The following is a 25229-nucleotide window of genomic DNA, read 5'->3' as shown; positions in this document are numbered from 1 at the left end:
TTAAGCGTTGTGTTTCAAAGCTTTTAAAATCACCGGACAGGAACGCTACCACACTCACATTTTTCTTAATACACTCACTTCCATATTCGTGAGAACTGGGCTACGTTTGCTGAATGTGTGCCTACACACCCAGGCAATCTTCCTTCACAGAAACTTTGTTCAAGGTTTATTTTACAAGTTAAGATCTAGAGGTCTAATCTCAGAAGTAAATTAGACTTTTAGATGCTAGTTTGCAATGCTAACACATACTGCACCAGGTTGGTTCACACAGAGACTATTTTTGCCACATGAGAGTATATCTATATATACACACATTCACAATTATTTATATCAGTCTCTGTTCTCTTACTGCATTTCATTTTGGTTAGAGTCCAAAGAAAATTGAGTGATTTTTTGAAGTACTGTTGAGATGTATTTTTTCACTATGCAACAGTGACATTTTCTTAAAGATTTTGTTCTTGTTCCAGTTTGATACAAGCTACAAGTCCAGTTCAAATGACATTTGAGTTACCAAAACCAAATAATTAACTTTTTAATTATTCCAGGCTATTTCAATAAAGAAAATAGTCGTCTATCATTTCCTCTCCCATATTATCCAGATTTCTCCAGAGGACAATTACTACTGTGCTGACACATACATAGCTCTGGTTTTGTTTGCTTTAGAACTAGCCTAATCAGATTTCTTATGGGACAGAAAAACATGCAGCTGAAAAGTTCATCAACTGTTTGAGCAAGGATCCAATATTTGTATATCACACTTCCATATTTAGTTGTTTTACTTAACAGTTATTGCTTCTTTACTCACACGTGGAGTTCTGTTAGCAAGACTGCAGTATTATTGCTCAGTCTGTTTGTGACAAAACAATCACGATCCAATTCTGGCCTTCTTTAAAGTAATACATTAAAGGTACTAGACAAATTTCCTATTGACATGGAATAAACAGGCACTTATGCTCAAGTGTACATGCCATTTCAAGATTTTTTTTTAACACAAAATTCTAGCTATAACGGTTCAGGGATCATAGGAATGATTATGGATTCCAAAGCAATTTTCAGCTTTAGTCAAATACAAATTAAAACTCCACTAGCAGCACAGAAGCGCAGACAAGCAGGTAAGTCTGTACAAGCTAGCTTCCAAGGCTTATTTTATGAAAAGATCTACCAACCAGCTCATACTTATTTGTAATTTTAATTAAATATTTGAAGTTAAGTCCCAATCGGCAAATCCTTAAACTACCCTAGCATGAAAGTATTAAACCTCTTCTAGATCAGAAGAAGATCATCTAGATCTACCTTAGTACATGTGAGGTGAAAATGTGGCCCAGAATATTTAGGCCTTGTTCTAGAATCTAGGTTTTTTACTACTTTTTTTTGGTGTTTTCACTTAGCTTCACATTCGATGTCCAGTAAAGTAACAGAACATACAAAAGTGTTTGATACAGTCTGCACTGTAGACTTACCTGATGATGTGGAAATGTAACCTTTTTGTTCTAGTTTATAAAACTTCCATGTATAAAAAAGCAATGTAGTCTTGTAACTAGCTGTTTGTATTGCTCTCTCCCAAGAGTACCCAGTAATTTGGAAAGCAGCCAACGTTTTCCTGTGTCATTTAAAAAATGGGAGATTTTAAGAACTCTGATTACAAACTACACATTCATAAGTGCAGTTGCTTTAATATATACATGGAAGAGAGCCAAGCAGGTACTTAATTAGGCAAATATGTTATCTTCTGAAACTAAAGTGGAGATGTATGCCCTCTGAAACATTTCTTGACATACACAATTGCAAGCAGAAAATTAACGAAGACTACACAATAATGGGGATTAAAACTTGACTAAATATCATGAGAGTTCTAAATTCCTCTTAACACTTAATAGCATTTCCTTTTTATTGCCATATGTTATATACAGGAAGACAGTAAAGAGGAGACTATTCCTAAAGAAGAACAAAGCCAGAGAATGAGGCACCTGGGCTGTCAACTGCACCATCAAAGATTACATTTTTCTCCAAACGAGATCTTCTCAGAAAGCAAAAGGAAGGCAAAGTACTCCCATCTATTCAAGCTCTAGTTGTGCAGTTTGGGACACTAGTAATGATAGTGGCAAATGCAAACAGAAGTCATCTAATAGTTAAAAAAAAATGCAAAAAACCAACATAAAAGTAAATCTGAGGTGATTAATTGGACATTAGACCTTCAAAGAGAAAAAGATGTCTAGTATCAAATGGTAGTTCTGACTACTATCAACTAGACAGAAATTGGTTGAGACGGGTAATTGTCCTAATTCAGCAGAGTACTTTGCTGTTATTGTAAAAAATTACTTTGTATCCTACATGCAGGGCACATTTCCAAGATGATGGTGCCTGAAAAAAACAGAGCATACCATACTATATGCAAGGTAAAACTGTATTAACTCGTAGTGTAGATTATTGCACCACATAAATATTTTTGGAGTTACTATCACCAGAGTCAACGCTAACTACAATTGCTTTGGTTTAGTCCTGCTATTCAAGTTCTTTATGCTTTTTATCCTTCCAAGTTAAAAATAACTTTTTAATAACTAAAACAAAAACTCCAGAAGATTCACTTAAGTTTCAAGTTTTCCTTCTAAATATGTAGTAATACATACATGTTGAAGTAGAAAACGACTAATCTGTAACACGTAATACTTCAATTCCTATTAAGTAACTGCACTTTATTACAGCATCTTACATTTGCAGTTTAGCTTTGTTTTGTAGGTGAAGGCAGCAAAGAGTTCCTGGATTTGCCAGCTACTTGGGGAAAAATGTCAGGTTTCCAAAACAGCCATCAAGCACTTTAGAGTGCCATGAGCACTTTAACTACAAACTGCAGGAGCATTTCTTAAATAGAGGAGTAAGATGAAAATTTTAGGCTTCAGCCAATTTACTGCAAAACAGAAAAATCTCTACTACTATTTTAATTAACTTCTTACTGAGCACCATTTAATAATACAGATGATTTGCTGGGAGTGCATGTAGAATAAATTGCTTATACTGAAAAGGCAAAACTTAATCTTGAAGAATCTTTTAAAAGCTCTCTCTGCTCAGTCCTGTATAATTCTCTATCTTCTACTCTATGCAGAAATTACCTCCCAATTTATGGAGAATTTTCCATTTGTTTTCATTCTGTTGGAATTCTGGAAAAGATTCTTCATCTGCTGTGTGAACTCTAAACCTGCAGCCCATACGCTAAACTTTGCATACTCTCCTTGCCCACAACTGCTTTCTGCTCTTGTACAACACCTTCTCTCTTGGCCAGTTGCTTCCTTCCACAGCACAGGTGCAGAGACATCTTGCTGGGCGTTGAGCTTTGTTTACTGTTATTCTACAATGATGTGCAAAAGCGCTAGTTTTATCATTTCAACAGGAAGACAAACGGTTCTTCCATAATACTTCAAGCCTACCAGTTCCTCCGGATTTTTCATCATTAAGGCATAATCACCAGTAGTTCTCCACTATCCTCTTAGTATCTCCTCAGCAAATTCCCATCCCTTCTTTCTTGCCGGTTCTAATTCTGCCTTTCCGGTCTGAAAGGCAAAGACCGTGTTTTCCAACATCTATGACATTTCAAAGCACCCCACAGAAAAGCAGCTGTTTTAAGACTCCTTTTCCACTGGCGGCCCTATTACAGCTTTTCCGCTCCGCAGCGGCTGGCAGAGCTATCCCCCCCAACCATTACACAAGGCGGTGGGCAGCTGAGGGGCACTTTTCAGGCCTAACGGTCCGCTGCTGCAGCAGCAGCAGGCCTGCCACCATTCACACACATGCGGTCAGGCCTTCCCTCCGGGAGCCGTTCCTCCACCACCCCGCCCAGGGACGGCAGGCCTGGGGCCGTGCGCAGGAGCAAATGACCGGCACTAAGAGATCAACCACCGCTCGCTGCCAGGCACTGCCCCAGGAGAAAATGGCGGCCGCCCCGCCCACCGCCTCAGGGCGCTCACGTGGGCGCTCACGTGCGGCGGGGCGGGAGGGGCGGTTTCCGGAAGCGCTCGGCGGCGGTTGCGGGTGGTGCCGAGCCGGGCCGAGCTCCGGGCGGGCTGGTGCGGGCGCGGGATGGAGGTGATCAGAAGCAGTGAGTGACCAGCCGCCCCTGCGCGCCGTGCTCGGGTCGCACCTCGCGGCCGCGGCGGGAATCTCCGAGCCGGCGGCGCAGAGGACATCCTGGTGTCCCGGCTTCCCTTCTCTAGGCTGGCGGCGGGGTCCGGCCTCAGCCTCTCCTTCAGGGGCGAAGGGGGTCCCCGCTCCTTCCCGCGCCCTTCAGGGACAGCCCTGAGGAGGGAGGTGCGGCGGGCGAGCCTCCGCCCGCGCCCCGAGGCTGAGGGTGCGGCAGGCCCCACCGGCCCCGCCACCGGCCCCGGCCCCGCGCTCGCTGGCAGGTGCGGGCCGCTTCTTCCCGCCTGAGGATCGGCGGGCTGCGGTAGGCTGAAGTCGTTAGTAGTCTCAGGTGTGTTTTACCCCTTTACCCGCAGATTTTAAGGATAACCTAAAGAAAGTTTATGAAGCCATTGAAGAGTCGGACTTCCTGGCCATTGATGGGGAGTTTTCAGGTACAGTCATGCCTGTTTTGTGATTGTGAACTGTTGGCAATACCTGTGCGGGGTTCCAGGTGCCCGAGTTTGCTCATGTAATGTATCTCGGGGTTGGCTTGAAAAAGCTAAAGCTAAGGCTACCACAAAATGATTAAGCTACTTATATGTATGATAGCAAGGTTTTGGTCAAGGAAAGATACATGTCATACTCATACTGCTTCTACTCCCTCCCTACAGTAATCTTTTACATGTTAATTGATTTTCAGCTGCAGCTCAGGGAAAAAAAAAAGATTTTATATGTGTCATGAAAGCAAGAGGTTGGGATAAATAAGGGAGGCCCTGCAAGTGTTTGGACAGGGAAAGACAGCAGTAAGAACGTCTATGTTTGTAAACCCTGGAGGCTCTATGCATCAGAGAGGTGCCTTAATAAGTGCTTTAGCTTTGGGATACGGAACGAAACATAAATATGATCAAGATTAGGTTTTGTTAGATGTGGTGCTTACGGAAATATGGTGGTTGTTATGTTTTGCTTAAGGTGACTAAGTCACTCAATAAATCTATGGACAGCACTCTTCCCATTTTTAGTTTGACTTTGATCCTGCATTGTGTTGTAAAGAGTCATCGACATTATGTTACTGGTCGATCTTTTCATGTTACTATCATGTAGAATAGGAACCAGAGAAGCAGAGCTTTTGCAGCAGAGCTTTACTGCTGGAACACTACCATTAAACTGGGTGGCTTTTATGCTAAGACGCATACTTTTATGCAGCAGAAAATCTTTCTCAACTGAAATCATCTTAATATGTATTTTAAGTGAAAATGTTTTTCTTAAATTACTAGTTGCTGCATTTCTTTGCTGTGGCTAATTTTGAAAAGCTTACCCAAAGCAAAATATGTTCTACTTTTTCAGGGATCAGCGATGGGCCTTCTGTTAGTGCATTAACCAATGGCTTTGACACGCCAGAAGAAAGGTATCAGAAACTTAAAAAGGTAAAGTGTTTACCTTCATTAAAATGAAAATGCTGGAAAAATGTTAGAACTCCTTAGTTCAGAATAGAGACAATGTAGAGAAATATGATAGAGGTCTGTAAAATTGAGTTACATAGAGCAGACAGGGATTGCTTGTTTCATTGTCTCTACTAACACAAGAATTAGGGAGTGTTGCATTAAACTTGCAGAAGTCACGGTCACGACAGACATGATTCCTCATGCAAGAGTTAATAGATACATAGAACTTGTTAAAGGATGTTGAGAGTGTTAAAATCTATCAGTTCAAAGGGGGACTGGGTAAGAGAAATTCAGTGACAGAGAAACTACATCAGGACTAGGGTCCTTCCCAAACTACCTCCCCTGCCGGCGTGTGCTGTCCCTAACAAAACTTAAATGCCAGCTGTCACCACCACCTCTGCCTTTCTGCAGCACAGGAAAAAAAAAAAAAGGGCTGCTGGAGGGCATCGAAAGAGTTATGAACAATAGCCCAATGACCACAGGAGAGAACATACGGTGTGTGAGGGTCAAAAGGTCAAAACTGTGATGTTTTGGGTTGTGGGTTTGGTGTTTGGTTTTGTTCTGTGGTTTTTTTTTTTCCATAAGAGAAAGGAATCAGAAAAGAGAAATGCTAAGCATCTCAGCACATGCTGTTTCCTGAAGTGTCCAAGGAGTCAATAAACACTGTTTACTAATATTGATGAGGGAATTACTGGTTAGTGCTCCTACTGAGAAACTAGGACAACAAATGGCGAAAACTGGAGAGGAGGCTAGAGCTAAAAAAAACCCCCAAACACTAAAGAAGACAATAAAAATAGAGACCAGTCTCTGAAGAACATCCAAGAAGCTAGAGGATGCCATTTTGTGTTCATTTGGCTGAATATGAGGCTTTGAGAGCTTCAGGGTAGCTGATGGTTCAGGCTCTGCAGGCACAGTCAGTCTCTGTTGCTCATTGTCAGAGGTCTGGTGTATCAGAAGCCGGCCCCACATTCTTTGTTGTCACCTTCTTAAAACTTTTACCAGCTAATAAATTAACATGATTATTGATATTTTTGATCTTTATACTCAAAGATAAGAGGACTAATTTTATATGTCCTGTTGCCACCTACTTTTTTTTTTCCCTATGATAGAATTGAATAATCCTGTGTCGTCTTTTTGTTTAAAATGGGTGTTTGGCCCTCAGGAGGAATGAGTCTTTCAATGAGACCACAATGCTTGTTTATTTTCTTGTACACTTGCAGTGGTGTTAAAAACCTTTCCAATATTGATCCAACAATTGTGAAATACTAGAGGACGTGATGATAAAGTGCCTAGTGACTATGCTCGTACATCTATCACGTTATCCACTGTTAGCCACATGGATTAGAAGAACATTAAATATATTATTGCGTGTATTTGAAAACTATATACAGCCAGTGTCCCTCACAGCCTGCTCCCCCACTATGGGGAGTGTAAATGAACGTTGAGAAGGAGGACTGACAGCTGCTTTAGATGCAGCATCTCTCGTGTGTGAGCAACAGGTGGAGAGAGATGGGACTTCCCTCAGTTCTTCTCTGTTTAGGCAATGGAAGTGCATGCTACAAGTCATCTTTGGGCAATAGTAAGATGATTAAATGGGGATGAAAACTAGTTGAAAAACTCTGGTGTATTTACTTCAAAATTACCAGCAGAACAAATGTTGGTTAAGAAGATTCAGATTTGCTTAATTCTGAAATGGAGAAAAATCATATTTATTGTGGATGCACCCAGGTTATCTTTAAATGTGTATGATTTTTATTCTCATGCAAAGTTTTCCTTTCCTTTCCAGCATTCCATGGATTTTTTGCTCTTTCAGTTTGGCCTTTGCACTTTTAAATATGATCACACAGAAGAAAAGTATGTTATTCTCTTATTCCTTGTTGTCTTAATTGAGTAATTTATAAAGTAATATTGATAAGGTGTATTGACATGCGACTCCTCTTTTTCACAGGTATATAATGAAGTCATTTAATTTCTATATTTTTCCAAAACCCTTTAACAGAAGTTCACCAGATGTCAAGTTTGTCTGTCAGGTTAGTAGAAAAACAAGTTTGATTTCGTTTGGTTAAGGTACACCTGCAGCAAACTTCTAAAAAAAATATTTCCAGGAAAACTCTACATCATTGTAGAGGGAGAAGTGGTTGGTTCTTTTAACAGCTTAAAAGGCAAATAAACATAAGTTTCCGGGGTTTGGGTTTTTTTCTTATAGAAGAAATAAGCATCAGTTAAGAGCAATCCCTAAAAATGAGCTTTAAGGGAATATCTTTGACTTAAGTTTTTAAATCTTGTTACATATTGCATTGTGTGGTTTCTGGAATTGGAGATAATGTTCCAAACCTGGCAAGATGATTCTGTGGTTTTTTTTTTTATTCCTTTCTTGTCTGACTTCCTGCTCCCTTGCTTTTTCTGTTTGATCCTTTATTCCCATCTGCTTATCTCACTTTCACTGCTTCCCAGGCTATTGCCAGGATTTTTCTGGTCTCAGATTTGTTCTTCTGAAGCACATTTTGTTTTCTTCAGTTTCCTCTCTCCACATAGCTCGTTCTTTCATCTTTATCCCTTTAGTGTATTCATTGTTCTTGTACTTTATGGAAGTTGAAAATAAATAACAGAAGTAGCAGAGCCTAAACTCGCTGTGGCTTCTTTAGGGTAACAAACTTGGTTGCTCTTGACTTTGGAACTAGTATAATTTCTTAAGAAGTGTAAAAATAACTGAATTGATCTTTTTACACCACAGATACTCTTGCCAATTGTAAAGCTATTTTCTTTTGTTGCAGAGTTCAAGTATAGATTTTTTAGCAAACCAAGGATTTGATTTTAATAAAGTTTTTCGCAACGGTGAGTTGGTTTTTTTTTTCTTTCAATGTCTGCAAAATTTATGATGACATCTTTCCTCATTTTCTGCAAAAAGAAAAAGGCAGGCATTCATGATACTTTCTTAACACATAATGAAATTCTTAGAATTATTCTTATCTGTTCTACAATTGTGCTGGTAGTTAACTCCCTTTCAAAAAATTCATTGTATAGATTCAACAGAACAGAATTCCTATTTAGATAAGTGCTTGATTGTTTATTTTTGTTTGGTGGCTGAACATACATAGATTAACAAGTTATGTAGCTGTGTAATGGATCAGTAGTGACATTTTAGAAAAAGTATCAGTGCATTGTAATAGGTGCCGCTGCAGTCTATTATTAAAGTGATACAGATAGCAAGGAAGAGGAGTGCTAAATATTTTTGTGATTGTGATCTACAGCTCTGCAGTATTCAGGCTCGTGCCTTGTGCAGATGAGGCATATAGCTCTTAAGAGTCCAATGGTACCAGCTAATCTGGCATGTGCTAGAAGGGAGCCTGTATACACACAGATAAAGAATGGGGTCTAAAACAGATGACTGAAAGGGAAAGATGTGTTTTGAGCCTTCAGGGGTGTAACACTGGCAAATGCTTGGCTAGTAATAAGTCTTTGCTAAATCATACATCCCTAATTTGTCTCTAATTATGATGAGCTTTTAAATGTCTTGGTTTTTTGTTTGTTTTTTAGGAATTCCATATTTAAATCAGGAAGAAGAAAGGCAGCTAAGGGAACAGTATGATGAAAAACGTTCTCAGGCCAATGGTGCAGGATCTCTGTCATACATTTCTCCTAATGCTACAAAATGTCCTGTAACAATTCCCGAAGATCAGAAAAAATTCATTGAGAAAGTAGTGTAAGTAAAATTGTTTAATATCCTCTGGTGTTGTGGAAACTAAAACATAAACAATAGTGACATGTTTGTACGTTGAAGCTATTTTTATTAGTTCACTAGTTGTGAAATAGTTCTCTTCGTTATGAAGTGTTTTCTTGTCTTTTGGGGAGAGCTGTAAACATCGTAAAAGGAAAACGGTAGACATAGAAGCAAATCATCTGTTTCTTCCAGGGAACAGATAGAAGACTTACTAAAGAATGAAGAAAATGAAAGTTTGGAGCTGGAGCCATGTACAGGGTCAGTTTCTGAAATGACATATCTTCTAAAAAAAAGTATTTATTTTGGCCATATAGAATTAGGGGAGTGACAAGGAAGAAGAATATCTATAACTGTAGCAAAATCTACATTTGACTAATCTCTGAAGGTTGAGAAAACATGGTAACTTAGATGGATGTCATACTCTGCTTTATGAGTATAACTCATAGATGCATAACTTCTGCATGTAGTGACTAAGTATAGCCAAGAAGTGTATTGCATATGTGAGCCTCCTTTTGCTATTGCTGAAGTGCTCCATAAGCCTTGGATATGCATTTTGTAAACAAATTTATCGAATCTATTGAGCTATCAGTTATTCATATTTGACACTGTGTATTGAAACTGTTTTAAGTGTCTATTTAGCTTTGGAGTCCAGATGTTTGGAGAGTACGGTTATTTGAAAAATAAATTGAATTTAGAAGTACTAGAACATTGTGAAGCTGGGGGTGAGGTAACATCACTATATCTATATTTAGTAATCATGACTACAGAATATTTGTTTATGAGAAGATGTGTGGATAACTGTACAAAATGGCGTAAATGCCTTTACAGCTTTGCAGCTGAACACGAGAATTCAGTAAAACCCTTCCAAGCTTATAGGTTCTGGTAGCAGTGACTTAGGCTTTAAAAATCTTTCTACAAATGAACATGGAGCGGGCTTTAACTGAACATTATTACTTTGAAACACTTTTGTAAGTGGAGTATTAGTAACCCAATTATCTTTTGATTTTTAGATTTCAGAGGAAATTAATTTATCAGACCTTGAGCTGGAAGTAAGTTACTGGTAATACTGCCTTACTGTATATTTTTAGTATTTCTCATAAGAAATCTGAGTAAGATCTGATCTACTTAACCTCAGAGGTGATTCATTTAGACTTTTTTTTCCTTTAAGAGAAGACTTTTATAATGTTCTGAAGGTAAATTGCATTAAACTGGTTTGTGATGATTCATTTGAATATTTTAAAGCTTAGTATTTATTTTATCATTCCTATCTAAAATCAATGAATAGAACAGCACAGCCTAGAATTATGTAACAAATGCAACTTGACAGGTTTTTAGTGAACAGAAAGTGCATGCCCTTATCAGATTGTGGGCTTTACTTGAAAAACTAATAGTTCTATAGTAGGTACTGGTATGTTTCTAGTTTTCTGTTAGATGCCAAGTATAAGCATTTCTGATGACTTAAAAATCCTAATTCTAGTAGTAATTCTCTTCTCCTTTCTTGGCTTACTTTATCCCTCATCTTTGCCTAAATATATCCCTTAAGGCCTTAGGAGAAACTGTAAGGCTGTAGAGATGAGATTTTCATTGTTCTGACTGCACTAGTAAAATGGGAAAATACAGTGGAGATTTTTTTTGTACATTTAGTTAATCCAGTGTTGCAACAGTATCTAGCACTCTGTTACACTGGAAGTAGATAAAATAAAGCTTCTCTCTATAAAATGGAATCTCAAGAAGTGAGCTTAAGAACGAATCTGAAAAAAAGATGTTTTCAAGAATTTTTCTGTGTGGATTTTTCAATGTATTGATAGAATATCTATAGCTTCCAGTAGCATATAGTGTTATGTTTGTCTGACACTTACTCTTGCATCTTCTCTCAGTGGATGGAAGAGTGTGTTCATGAATTGGTTTTTTTTTAACATTCAGCTGTGTTGCTTTTTGTGTATACCACTGTGTATAGTGTGTGTGTGTGTATGGGTGAGAGAAAGCAAAGTTATGAAGTTAGTATGGAGATAATTAAAGCAGTAAACAGTGAGGTTATTAATTGCTCTTGTGTCCTGAACTCTTCACAGGTCATTTTCGCTATTGAAGTATTTTGTTGTGCAACAGTGTTTTGATGCATCCAAGATTTGTGACATGAAACAGCTTGAAAGTGAGGTCTAGGTTCAAAATTGTGTGAGAAGTCAGGGTGGAGAGAACACAGTAGTACTCTAGTATGTATTCTCTAGTACTAGTTTTAGTAATAGCCAGAGGATGAAGGAAACATGCTGGTTCTGCGGTTGTTATATAATTGTGGTTAGTTTATTATAATGGGAAGATCAGAGTAATATGTGATGCCCATCTACAAGAAGGGCCGGAAGGAGACTCCGGGGAACTGCAGACCTGTCAGCCTGACCTCGGCGCCAGGGAAGATTATGGAGCGGTTCATCTTGAGGGCGCTCACAAGGCATGTGCGGGACAACCAGGGGATCAGGCCCAGCCAGCACGGGTTCATGAGAGGCAGGTCCTGCTTGACCAACCTGATCTCCTTCTATGACCAGGTGACCCGCCTAGTGGATGAGGGAAAGGCTGTGGATGTGGTCTACCTGGACTTCAGTAAAGCCTTTGACACCGTCTCCCACAGCATTCTCCTAGAGAAGCTGGCGGCTCACGGCTTAGACAGGTGTACTCTGCGCTGGGTAAAAAAACTGGCTGGACGGCCGGGCCCAGAGAGTTGTGGTGAATGGAGTTAACTCCAGTTGGCAGCCGGTCACGAGCGGTGTTCCCCAGGGCTCAGTACTGGGGCCGGTCTTGTTCAATATCTTTATCGATGATCTGGACGAGGGGATTGAGTGCACCCTCAGTAAGTTTGCAGATGACACCAAGTTGGGCGGGAGTGTTGATCTGCTCGAGGGTAGGAAGGCTCTGCAGAGGGACCTGGACAGGCTGGATCGATGGGCCGAGGCCAACTGTATGAGATTCAACAAGGCCAAGTGCTGGGTCCTGCACTTTGGCCACAACCACCCCATGCAGCGCTACAGGCTTGGGGAGGAGTGGCTGGAAAGCTGCCCAGCAGAGAAGGACCTGGGGGTGCTGGTCGACAGCCAGCTGAACATGAGCCGGCAGTGTGCCCAGGCGGCCAAGAAGGCCAATGGCATCCTGGCCTGTATCAGCAATAGTGTGGCCAGCAGGAGTGGGGAAGTGATCGTGCCCCTGTACTCGGCCCTGGTGAGGCCGCACCTCGAACACTGTGTTCAGTTTTGGGCCCCTCACTACAAGAAGGACGTTGAGGTGCTGGAGCGTGTCCAGAGAAGGGCAACGAGGCTGGTGAGGGGTCTGGAGAACAAGTCTTCTGAGGAGCGGCTGAGGGAACTGGGGTTGTTTAGCCTGGAGAAAAGGAGGCTGAGGGGAGACCTCATCACTCTCTACAACTACCTGAAAGGAGGTTGTAGCGAGGTGGGTGTTGGTCTCTTCTCCCAAGTAACAAGCGATAGGACGAGAGGAAATGGCCTCAAGTTGTGCCAGGGGAGGTTTAGATTGGATGTAAGGAAAAATTTCTTTACTGAAAGAGTGGTTAAACACTGGAAGAGGCTGCCCAGGGAAGTGGTTGAGTCCCCGTCCCTGGAAGTATTTAAAAGACATGTAGATGAGGCGCTTAGGGACATGGTTTAGTGGGCATGGTGGTGTTGGGTTGATGGTTGGACTCGATGATCTTGGAGGTCTTTTCCAACCTTAATGATTCTATGAATATCTACTTGTTAAGTAGTGAAGGACAATATTTTGACCTTGCTATCGGTTGGATGCTCCGTGGCTCTGTGTATGGTAGTACTTTGGAAATTAAACGTGATTGTGGTGGAGTGATGCAACCCTGTAGCAGAGGTAACGACATTTGTATTAATATTTCCTATTAGAGCTTACTGTTAGCAGGAAGTTCAGGGTTGTTTATAGATCCTAGAATAATTGACATATTAAAGGCATGCAGTCACCAATGAAGCTGTCTTGTGGCTGCAAGTAAATGAGAGCTTTCTCACCAGTGTTTTGGTTTTGGATTTCTTGAAAGCAGAGATTCTAGATTGTGATGAAATATCTAGATGATGTTTACTTAATATTACTAAAATAAGAAGTTATAGGTTCCACAACAATAGGATGGGAAATTGCATAAGAAAATAGATTTTAGTGCTAGTTACTGTTAGGTAACGTAAGGAGGCCAATTTAACTAGCTTATTGCTTAAAATTTTCCATTATTTTAAATTAAAAAGGAACTTTTAATAGTTCTTTTGCACTTAAGACTTATAGTAATAATGAAACATGAAATTACCAAATCACTGTTGTGGTTTCAATATGCTAAATGCCAAATTAATAACTACTTACATTTACTTTTCATTTGTTTTGATGTAGGTATCCAAAAGGTATCCATGTTGAAACTCTGGAGTCAGATAAGGTAACTAGGCATGTTACTGCCTGTAACATTTGTTCTGTTTAAAGGAAATTGTATTTCTCAATTTTACCAACTCTCCTAACTTTTAGGTCTAACTTGAACTTTGTTATGCAAAATGCAAACGTTTTAAATGGAATACAATGAACTAGTTTCTAAACATTAAATCTGACCAACATATGGAGTGGAAGCATGTATTTGTGTGGCTTAATATTTTTTTTTTTTTTAAAAGGATACTAAAGGGTATTTTAAGATGTAGTGGATCTGACATTCAATATTGGTGAAAAGTAAATCTACTGGTGAAAAGTAGATCTTGATCTTAGAGGGAAAATAGTGGCATCACATGCTGTATCCTCACTTCCCAGCACAAATCTCTGCTTCAAAAGATACTTGAAATCCACTATTTACAAGGAAACGCTGATAACCTTTCCTCAGAAGTAAAAAGTGGATTTAGTAAAAGTAAGGTTTGGTGGATGAATCTAATACAGCTTTCTAAGCTAGGCTTTTGGGAGTAGATGATAAAGTGGTGCTTACAATAGAAACAGTCATGTTGCCAAGTAACTGCCGCTGAGGTATGACAATTTTCTTTACAATGTAAATTTACAGAAACTTGCAGTGGTCTTAAATATGAACTTCTCAGAGTCATTCCTCAAACTATACATTTTTTTTTTTAGAAGGAGAGATACATTGTTATTAGTAAGGTAAATGAAGAAGAACGAAAAAGAAGAGAAGAGCAGAAACAGGCAAAAGAACAGGTAAATAAGTTCCATTTCATTAGTTTACATGAAAGAGGGAGGCGGAGAATCTATGACTTCAATCAGCTATGCAAAATTGTGTGATTGGGTTTGGTAGTATTTCCCATTTGTTTGGCTGTGGCTGTTGTCTGAAATTGATCCTCCAAATTATACCAGATAACTTAGGCTTTGCAATAGAGCAAGAAGAGTTGCAAGACACTCTACAAAATTTTAAAGAATGAGTAATTGTAGAATAGTGAACCAATATTCCGGAGCAGTGAATTCCTCCTTATATGAATCTGCTGTATCAGAGAAGCATGGTCTAGTGATAGGAAATATCAGTTGATTGCATTTATTAGTGCTGTATAACAATAGTCATTGCAAAAAGTCTTGTAGAAATTCTCGAGCAAGTTTTCATGTTATTTGGATTCACAATCTGTCCTTGGAGCAGTACTCCGTTACAAAACTTGCTTGGTCTTAGTTGTCTGAGTTAAAATGTCCTGTACAATTAATATGTCATCTGACTTTTCTTGATAGAAGCATGCTGCACATGACTACTGTAGTAACAAGTTGACTGCAAGGTCATGTCTGGTATACTCAGGCACCCTCAGCAGTGTTTATAGGACTTGATATTTTTGCTTACTGAGTCTGACACAAGTTTCAAGAAGTCATAAGACTTGAATTGTGGGAATTCTTGATCACACTCTTGTGATGTGTGCTTACATGTTTCAAGATAAAGTCAACTTTCCCTCTTAAGAGGGAAAGAGATATCTAACAAGAGACCTCAACTAATGTGACATCTCTTTCCAAAAGGCAAGTTAGGGACAATTTACTACTACAGTAGATTTTTCCGAAGCAGTCTTTTTAGGTGTATTACTCACTCTGACTAGTGGCATTGGCATTCAGAGCTGAACTAAAATAACAGTGAATATTTTTACTGAATTTCACTTCTGGTTGAACAAAGACAAATAATGCAAGGCAGAAATTACTTCCCTAGACGTGAAAAAGAAAAATCTGTTACAAAAAATTCCTTAAGTGAAACTAAAATAGATGTTGTAGTCAGATCCCCCCGAAACCAATCTGAGTCAGTTTAAAATGTGTAACTCGCATTATATGATATCTTATTTGTGTAATATTTTAGTTGTATAATATTTGTTATTTTTGTTTATATAAATAGTGAAGAATGTTTCTTTCCCAGTTTCAATGTTAGCATAAAAATACAATCTGATTTAATAGAAAACAATCAGAATTCAACCTGTTGCATCTTACGACAATGTATATAAAAATATGGCTGAAGATACGTAGCTTAGTTTTAATATCTTCTTGAGCTGTTTGCAGTCTAATAGCTGTTGAGCACTATTGAAGATACTGTATTGACAATGAACTGACTACAGCTGTATTGGTCTGGTTGGGATGAAGTTAACTTTCTTCATAGCAGCCCATATGTTGCTGTGCTTTGCATTTGTGGCTAAAACAGTGTTGATACCATACAAGTGTTTTGGCTACTGCTGAATGGTGCTTGCACAGTGTCAGGGCTTTCTCTCTCTATTCCACCTTCCCCCAAAAGCAAGTAGGCTGCAGGAGTGGGCAAGAGGTTGGGAGGGGATGTTCGTGGTTATAGTGTTTACCTTCCCAAGCAACCCTTAAGCATGCTGAGGCCCTGCTTCCCAGGAAGTGGCTGGACATCTGCCTGCTGATGGGAAGTGGTGAATGAATTCCTCTTTTTGCTTTGCTTGTGCACGCAGCTTTTACTTTTCTTACTAAACTTGTAATTATATTGATTCATGAGTCTTTTTGCCTTCCTTTGAATTTTTTTTTTTTTTTTTTTTTTTGTACTCCCTATCCCCGGGAAAGGGGAGTGAGCAAAAGGCAGAGTGGGTGTTTGGCTTCTGGCCAGGGTCAACCCACCACAATAGCTTGTGACTTGTCCTACTTTACAGTGATCTAGAGCTACATATAAAACTGGAATTCTGTCAGCATCCTGCTTTGACCTCATGTATCTTCCAAATACTGACATTTCCTCTCTGGTCTGTTCTTGGTTATGTCTGAGAAACAGTTTGATCCAAACTGGTGTATCTGCCAGTTCACAGGTACAGTTTTGACAATATTTGTATTTATGTTTCACTAATGTAAAAATCTTTGCTTACAGGAAGAATTGAATGATGCAGTAGGATTTTCCAGAGTCATTCATGCCATTGCTAATTCTGTAAGTTAACATGATTTTTAACGTACCTTTGGTAGTAAGAAAAAAAGTAATTAATTCAAAGAAAGAATTCTTTTGCTGTTACATTTTGGAAGATAAGATTAAATACAAGTTAAAGTGGCTTCTCTTTTTTTTTTTTTTTGTTGTTGCTTCATGTTTTACAGTGGTTGAGTATGGTAGGTTAAGTAAGCTCTTAAACTAATGACATACACAACTTCATTATCTGTAAGAGTCAACAATACCAATTTCTTAGGGCTCTTAACAAGATTCTCTTAAGTAACTAAGCTTTGAGTTTTTTTTTTCTCTGTCCCTAAAAGATTGTTGTGGTTGGGGGTTTTTTTGGTTGTGGTTTTTCCCCCCCCCCCCCCGGCAGTTAAAGGCTTAATCAGAGAAGGTCATCTGGTTCTCTTCTACTTACACAGTTAAAATAGGCTATAGTTTCACATCTGTCCCCTTCAGCCCAATTATTTTCATGTAGTTGTTACAGCCTGCTGTGTAGAAAAAAAATAATAAGTATGCATATTGTTTTCTCTAGCAAATGGAGGATGCAGGGAAGCAGAAAAGGTTGTCATGTCAAATGAATCAAAGTTAACATTGAAAAAATTTCTTGTACTTTTTCAAGAAGGAACTTGCTTGTACAACATCTGGCATGAAAGGTTCTGCACCGTGAGAAGCCAGATCATGCTTCTAATAACTATCGTATATTACAACTGTAAAGAATATATTGTGAGTTGTTGTACAAGTTGTAAATTAAAAGATAGTGGACTGAGAAATCACTTGACTTCAATCTTAAATAGATTACATTTGGAAACCAAATGTAAGTAGCTGTTCTAGTGCATCTTCTCAACATTTCAAGCTGCTGCTGAAGGCTGTGATAGGTGGTTGGGAGTAGAGGAAAAAGGAGTGGCTGCTCTGAGAGAATGGAGGAGTCTGTGGGGCAGGCAGAGAGCAAATGGGGAGGTTTGATTTGTATTTGTTCCAGCTGCCCTTGGCTAGCATCTGGGATAGGTGCTTTTCACAAATTGCCCTTACCATGGCTGTGATTGGAAATGTAACTAACATTTAATGTTCTTTTCACAGGGCAAGCTTGTTATTGGGCACAATATGCTACTGGATGTTATGCATACCATACACCAGTTCTATTGTCCCCTACCTGATGTAAGTAATCTTCTGAATGTTCAGATGATGAAATAAATGCCTCAATGTATTTCTCTTTAGTCTTATCTCCAGACTTTCTTGTGAATGGAAGCATATGACAGTCTATTAAGAACAACAGAGAAGTATTTTAAAAAGAACACTTGTTACTTCTGGGTTACTGCCTTATTTTCTTAAATCTTCATGTAGAAAGCTTAGTTGGATTGAAAGCTTCTCCTTTACATTTTTAAAATGTTTAAATTAAATGTTGGAATTGAATTGTGGTTTCTGCTCATATCTGTTAGTCCTTCAGAAACTGCTTGGATAATGGCAGGTAAATTTAACTGACTGACTTGTTAAGATACTGGTTTGGAGCTTCAGCATTATTGTGTGGCATTTTTCCCCCTGTAGTTTACAAAGTGGGAATACATGTTTTCATATAATATAGTACAATTAATAGAATGATAAGAAATCTTGTAGCAGGATGATGTTCATTAGGGTGAAGAGGTGGAATGTCTGAATAATTGGAGGGAGCATACTTTCATGACTGCAGTAGGGCAGTCTAACAGTTCATGACTACAATAGTCTAACAATTAAGTTAAACTAAGCAATATATTGGCGCTGAGGACATTGTCTGAAGAAGCCAAAGGTCTCATTGGAAGGATGGCCAACGTGATGGTTATGTTACTTGCAATCCTCAAGGGCTTGTGGGTGTTATGGGAAAGACTTGATTATGAGATGGGAGAAAGAAGTTTGGGACCTGTTCAGTGTTGGAACATAAGCAGTTGTCAGTTGTTCCTGTACTTTTGACACTTGGAAGATCTAAACATGTAGGCAGTCAACTGTCCACATGGAGTGACTGCTTATATTCCATTGACATCTTAAATGCTGGGAACTTTTAAGTAAAACTGTTAACACAGCTGGAATTAGAGGTAATCTAGGTTATATAGTAGGATATGGTATTGGAGGTGATAGAACATTTCTCTTACGAATCGCAGACAAATCAGAAATAATTAGTCTGTAGTTCTATGTAATTGCAGGTGGTATCTAAGGTAATGCTGACAAATGCATCTTTTATGAGATGAGAATGCAGTTACTGTATCTCAGTTTTAGAAGCTGAATGGATAATTGTAGCTATTGCTATCTATCATCCTGAGACTGATAAACAGTTAACTTACTTGGATTTTATCTTCTGGTTTAATGTTAAATTAGGACCTAAGTGAGTTCAAGGAAGTAACATCATGTGTCTTTCCCCGGTAAGTTCTTAGTTCAAACTTCCAACTGTTTTAGTACTGTTTTAGCAAGCTGATATTGTTTATCCTAGCCCTGTAACCTAGCTGTTACTGGAAATAAAATTGGGAACAAGTTAGATAAATACAGTTTTTGAGGTATTCTGTAGCACTTCTTTTTCAGAAAAGCAGTGCTATTATTCTACTTCTTGGCAAAAGATGCAACTTTGCTACCCCGTTGTTTTTGGCATGATGTTTGGTGTTTTGAATCTGCACTACATTTGGAACAAGATTTATTTGCTACTTATTGTTTGCATCTCTTGCTATTGCTTAGTTGCTGTCCTTTTTCATGCTGAACAAAGCCAAGGAGTGTTTTGGCTGCTCTAAGATCTGAGAGTAATTTTTCAGTAGAGTGAAACTGCTGTTTCCCAGCTAATACACCAAAACATTTTTGAGGATTTGGCAAAATGGACATTCTTCCATTTCAACTTATTAGCTCTTACTTTGTTTCTAGGCTATTGGATACTAAACTGATGGCAAGTACACAACCTTTTAAGGTAAATTAATATAATATTATAGAATGATTTGAAGATACAAGTTTGCATTAAGCGTGTATTGAAACAATTTTTTTTTTTAGAGAGAAAAGTGTCTATCAATGTTTTCTGTGATGCTCCTCTTTTGTAAAAGAATGGTTTTTCTTAACCCCTTATCTAAACTGACAAAATTTTTAGAATACAAATTTTTACTTTTGTACAAGTGACTTTTGTGTTTGTTGTGGTTTTAAGGTAACTTAGCAGCTTTGAATTCCAAAATATGTACAGTTTTTGCTACTTAAAATGTGATTAGCAGATTTTTTGTCTCGTAAATTAGCACAAGATTGCATGTCTCCTCAGGAGAGAAAAAAAAAAAAAGTGTTATTCATGAACAAATAGGACCTGGAAGCTGCTTGTATACTCAAAGCTTTAGAATATTGTGAATGCTGACTTAGATTTGTCTAGAAAAAGACACTTGAACATCATCATTAGGTTCTATTGTGGCCTGCTGTTTAGTGGGTAGTCAGCAGGAGAAAAAAATTACAGGTTTCTCTTAAAAGCTCTTGCAGCATGAGTTTTATTCTAACAAAGAAGTATTGAGATAAGTGATCATACTCTCTGCTTTCCTGTGTGCGTTTAGAATGAGTTAATTAAAAAATATGCTGATGAAGCAGCATCTATCTTTCTGCATACCTTTCTGACTTCAGAGCATTGCATAACAGAAAATCTCATTAGAATGTACTTAGTAGATATTTTCAGGTTTGTCTTGTATACTACTGTAGTAAGAATAGAGGTTTTTGTATTTTGAAAACTAATAATCCTGCACAAGTTTTATGTTTGGTAGTTATGTTGGTATTTGTAATTTTTACAGTAGATGCTTGGGTTTTAGGCTATTGTTATCAAATGGTGCTTTGGGATGCCAATGTAATGTATCATTTAAGCTTGTTCATTGTACTGAGTTCTTCAGACCACAGACGATGATAACTGTAAACAGCTGTCTTGATTTAGAACCAAAGGAAATTTGGTCCTCAAAAATTTCAGACAACTTTAAGAAAGATTGTGTGAGATTTTGGGTTTTCTCTTGCTGTTGATTCTGCATGTTTTTTCCGTTGTACTGGTTGACAAAGTATATTTGATTATTCAGGAAGTTTGGTTTGAATAAATTAATAATCTACATATCCTTTCGTGACATTTTATAGATGCATATATAGATTCGGTAATGCAACTCAGCTAAGCTGAAGTGTAGGAGCAGCTTTCTGATTGTCAGGCTTCTTTCACTGTCTTTGTATTACTTTAAATCAGCAGTATTTACACTTACAAACCTATTCAAGAATGTCCAGTCAGCAAGCACACTTCAATACTCACCTTGAACCATTGCCTTCAACCATTATGATCAATATCTAGGATATTTTGCCTTGCTGTTTGTGTTGCCTTTTCCCCTGCCACATGTACCATGCATGGAACCAGATTCAAATAGAAATATTACTTTGGCATAATTTATTATCAAGAATTCTGAAAAGTATTAATAAATGCTTGTGACTCATAGATACTATGTTGTAGGTGAGGCAAGTACTTTTTAAGACTTGTCTTGACAGATGACTCTGGTGTATTAGTTTGAAATGAGGCTATGTATAAATACTTAGAGAACACAAGGTGGCAGCAGTATTTTTATCCTATTTGATTTCAGCTTCCAGGGAAAATGTGCTTGGCATTGGCAGTTAATGGTGTCTTTTCTTGCAGGAGATCATTAATAATACATCCCTTGCAGAACTGGAAAAGCGTTTAAAAGAGGTTCCATTCAGCCCTCCTAAAGTTGGTAAGGTTATATCAAAATGGTCTTATTTCTGAAATGTTGTCCTCTTTCAGAGGAAAAAGTGTTTTGATTATTTTTGTTCTTGGTCTGAAATGTAAATTCCCCTATTAATACTTAGTGTTTTGATGAAAGGGACTTCAAACATGGGCAATGCACATACAGTGCAGTTGCATTTAGAACTATTAGTGGAAGTCAGTAGGAATCCTTCCACTTTATTTCAGATAATAGAAGAATGGATGTATTCAGTGAACAGCAGTTTCTTCATCTTCTAATGATGGCCTTTTGTTTTTTTAGCTTGATTTTTGTTGAGTAACTTGAAATTGTTTTAGAACTGTTTCATTTGCTTATTATTGTCCTTCAGATCAAAGCCAGAGCACTCTAGTAGGCACTTGGACAAACAAAACCAGGAAAACTTACACAGTAGTGACTAGTCATGTGTGTTTTAGAAATCATTAAAGTTCCCTTAAAACTTTCTTTGCTTTGAGGTGAATGAAAGGATATTTAATCAAAGGGCAAGCTTATCTCAGGGTTCTGGATTTTTTCTTAAGTTGCTGATTTAGAAAAGGGAGGACAATACTCAACAGTAGAGTATGTTGGAAGGGAAGGTCTCAATGCTTAATCAAAAACAAGATGAGTGATACTTTTTTATATTGCTGAATGTGCAGAGCAGATGCACTTAAGCTGTAGTAACAGGACAGATAAGACGGATAATCTACAATCATCTTGGACAATGAGCAGGAGCTGTTGGTACTGAGACCTAAGTAATACCATACATATGGAGTGTACAGTAATTGCATGCAGACCTTTTAGTGGCATATCCTCTGTAGCTTCTTCTCAGGATGTAACATAATTTGGCAGCTGTCAGGTACTAATTTTTGCTGATGTAATATAAAATAATGATTTTACCTTTTTTTTTTTTTCTTTCTTGAGCAATATATGACCATAATGGTTAATTGACTCAGAAGTGTTAATATTTAATCAGAGGTGATTAATGTGGTTCAGAACATCCAAAGCAAAGCGTGTTTAAAAATACTAGAATACTTTCATTAACTGTTCATTTATGGGTTTTTTTGGATATGTATCTATTAAAAAAAAAAAGTTAAGCACTAAGAAATGTCCTTTTCAGCTCAGCCAGTATAACTTAATGTTGTCTGAATCTCAGACAACTTTATTTTTTAAATAAATATTACAAAGGCTCATCTGAAAAAAGGCCTGATGTTTTGCTACTCTAGTTTTATGTATAAAAAATTTGGATTCAAGTTTCTTTTTACGAACTACAACAAATATGTATGCTTACATATTTCCACAGTATAAGTTATGCTAGTATTTCTGTATCACTGTTTAAAATCCTGGGTATGTTTCATCATAGTTTTAGCTTCTTTTGCTAGATTGAATGCAATAAATTAAATGGAATTGTAGAGTTCACTTTTCAGTCTGTACCTTAATGTAAGGGTCATGATTCGGGCTTTTCAAACAGTTAATTTTGGTCTTCCAGTCCTATTCTCAGTATAACTTCTAGAGGAAAATGAGCCAGCTTTCTAGAGGTTGAGAAGCTAGCTACAGAGGTGAAATAACTTTGATGTTGGGAGTGGGAAAAATGTAAATGATAAAGAAAAAAGTGTGATGTGCACATACTTCTCTGTTACTGAGACTTGGCCACTTTCAAACGCTTCTCTTAAGAGAAGTGCCTATTAAGGTTCCCACTTTCAGAGGTGATTCAAGGGATACTTCTCAAGGTCTTCACATAAACACCAAGTATGATTGTCAATAAAGTTGTCAATAGAGACATCCTTTAATCACTTAGTTCCATCTTCATTATTTAAATACCTTGAAAAATCTGACCATAGGTCAACTGGATGGTTAGCAAACAGGTTAATAGTAGAGTTTTCAATTAGCCTGAGTGTCTGTTCTTTTAAATGCAAGACAGTCAGGAAAAAATATGCTGTGTGGGGAATCCTGCTGTCATTGTGCTAGAATTAATACTCCATTTTGGCTAAGTAGGTATGTAGATTAACAGCTTTTTAATAGGAAGGAGTTTCTATCTTAGGAGCCTATTCTTACTTAAAAATACAGAACAAAACTGTGCTTTTTTCAGAACTTCTGAAATTTCAGAACTTCTGAATTTTCAGAAATTCTGAAAATTGTATAAACTTACCCAAATGATGTTATGCTCTGACAAAATAAGTGTGTGGGTAAGCATACAGGGCTGCCTTTAACTTCTGTGATAACGTGTTTACGAATTGTTTTTTCTCCTCAGAAAGTGCAGAAGGGTTTCCAAGTTATGATACAGCTTCCGAACAACTTCACGAAGCAGGATATGATGCTTACATTACTGGACTGTGTTTCATCTCCATGGCTAATTTCCTAGGTATCTATGTAGTCTTTTTCAAACCTTCTCCTTAATGCTATCTGTAGCTGCTTATTACATACTGAATTTCTTCTTCATTCATCAGGTTCATTCCTCAGTCCTCCGAAAAATCATGTGTCTGCTAGATCAAAACTCATTGAACCTTTTTTTAACAAGTAAGTAGTTGTTGTATTAAAAGACCTGCTAAAACATGGAAATAAAACACTAGCCTTAAAATATGTATCTCTAGCCTCAGAATCAATGGCTAACTGCATTTTTCTTTACACTTCAGTTTTGATTGACTTTCTGGTTCACGCTAGTAATGCTGCAGAGAGGCCAGAATGTGTAAAGTTAAATACCTTTTCTTTTGAAGAGAATGGTTTACTTTCTGCTAACCTGTAAAAGGACACTTAAAACAGTACCTGGACTGCTTTAATGGCCTTATCCATGCCAGTGTTGAGAATATGTTTACAATTTAGAAAATTATTTCTGGAGTAAGCTTTGGGAGTAGTGGAACTGAAGAAAAACTGGTGAGGTGTTCTTTATGTTGTAGGACACTGTCAGAAACTGGTGATAGTTAAAACTGAGTACGCTAAACGTTCTGGAAAAACTAAAATATCCCTACCGTAGTATCAATCCAAATAACACAAAACTATCGTATTAACATTAGCAGGTAACCCATTTTTAAGAAGGCATGATAAACATGTGTGATTAGTAGTCTATGGGATGATGCTATGATCAGTATTTTGCTTTTGAATTGGATCTTCATGCAAATTACTTGAACAAATTGAAGTAAGACTTGAGAAATCTAGAAGTCTTTATGCACAGATTTGATTTTTTGCATATTTAATCTGTAGATTTTACCTTATGAAGCTTCTAAAGATAGTATAACCTGTCACATAAAGGGAAAGGAGTTGAAGTTAAAAAGCTGCTAGTGTTTTAGTCTGTCTGTTTGTTTGTTTAAATTCAGGACAAATTCCATCCTTTCAAAACCCTATCATATATGAGTTGGCAAAAGTAATTATTTTATCTTCAGATGGCCCACACAAATGAGGGTATAATCGTGATCAATGGCTTTCAGCTTTTATTGGTCTGGAAACCAAATTACTATAGTGGCAGCAGTTAGGAGATTCTCTTGACACTGAGACATATATGGAGTTACTGCCTCACATTCTAGCAGAAGTTAGAAATTGTATGTACATTCCTTAGACTGAACATGGACCTGCAGGTGACTGCTTGATTTGAATGTGAAGGTGATGACAGAATCGATCAGCATAATTTCAAGATAGGATTTATCACAGGGTTATTTTCAGTAACACCAGCACACACACATGCCAACTAGTAGATAACAATTGAGGGGGTTATTTTTTCAATCATTAACCAAAATGCTTTCAGTTCTTTCTAGAGATGCATATCTGCAACAAGTACAAACTGAAACTTCTAAAACTGTCACAATAATATGTTAAATTTAAGCTTTGCAAGTTAATTAAGTTGTGTACTTCAAATGTGATATTCCTCTAACAGTGACATTTCGAAGTTTTGAGAGGAA

At 37.9% G+C, this 25229-nt stretch overlaps 1 protein-coding gene across 3 annotated transcripts in view; it reads left to right on the top strand.

Annotated features, from left to right (window-relative positions):
* The first annotated feature begins 4025 nt into the window (after positions 1-4025).
* Positions 4026-25229, top strand: part of PARN (poly(A)-specific ribonuclease) — a 64468-nt gene continuing 43264 nt past the window's right edge. The window contains exons 1-18 of one of the 3 annotated variants that reach the window (XM_076351526.1): positions 4026-4090; positions 4488-4565; positions 5458-5537; positions 7342-7409; positions 7504-7585; positions 8330-8390; positions 9093-9258; positions 9469-9534; positions 10287-10325; positions 13651-13693; positions 14362-14442; positions 16571-16627; positions 17705-17782; positions 18971-19014; positions 19502-19544; positions 21261-21336; positions 23591-23701; positions 23787-23856. In XM_076351526.1, the coding sequence (XP_076207641.1) occupies positions 4072-4090; positions 4488-4565; positions 5458-5537; positions 7342-7409; positions 7504-7585; positions 8330-8390; positions 9093-9258; positions 9469-9534; positions 10287-10325; positions 13651-13693; positions 14362-14442; positions 16571-16627; positions 17705-17782; positions 18971-19014; positions 19502-19544; positions 21261-21336; positions 23591-23701; positions 23787-23856 (1262 nt within the window). In that variant the 5' untranslated portion in view covers positions 4026-4071. The remainder of the gene's footprint in view (positions 4091-4487; positions 4566-5457; positions 5538-7341; positions 7410-7503; positions 7586-8329; positions 8391-9092; positions 9259-9468; positions 9535-10286; positions 10326-13650; positions 13694-14361; positions 14443-16570; positions 16628-17704; positions 17783-18970; positions 19015-19501; positions 19545-21260; positions 21337-23590; positions 23702-23786; positions 23857-25229) is intronic. The other 2 variants (XM_076351527.1, XM_076351529.1) reach the window with 2 other exon arrangements.

This window comes from Aptenodytes patagonicus, chromosome 13 (genome assembly GCF_965638725.1).
Source record: "Aptenodytes patagonicus chromosome 13, bAptPat1.pri.cur, whole genome shotgun sequence".
In the NCBI taxonomy this organism is placed as follows: domain Eukaryota; kingdom Metazoa; phylum Chordata; class Aves; order Sphenisciformes; family Spheniscidae; genus Aptenodytes; species Aptenodytes patagonicus.
Note: the sequence above shows the minus strand (reverse complement) of the source record. Positions and strands in the feature narration are given on the sequence as shown.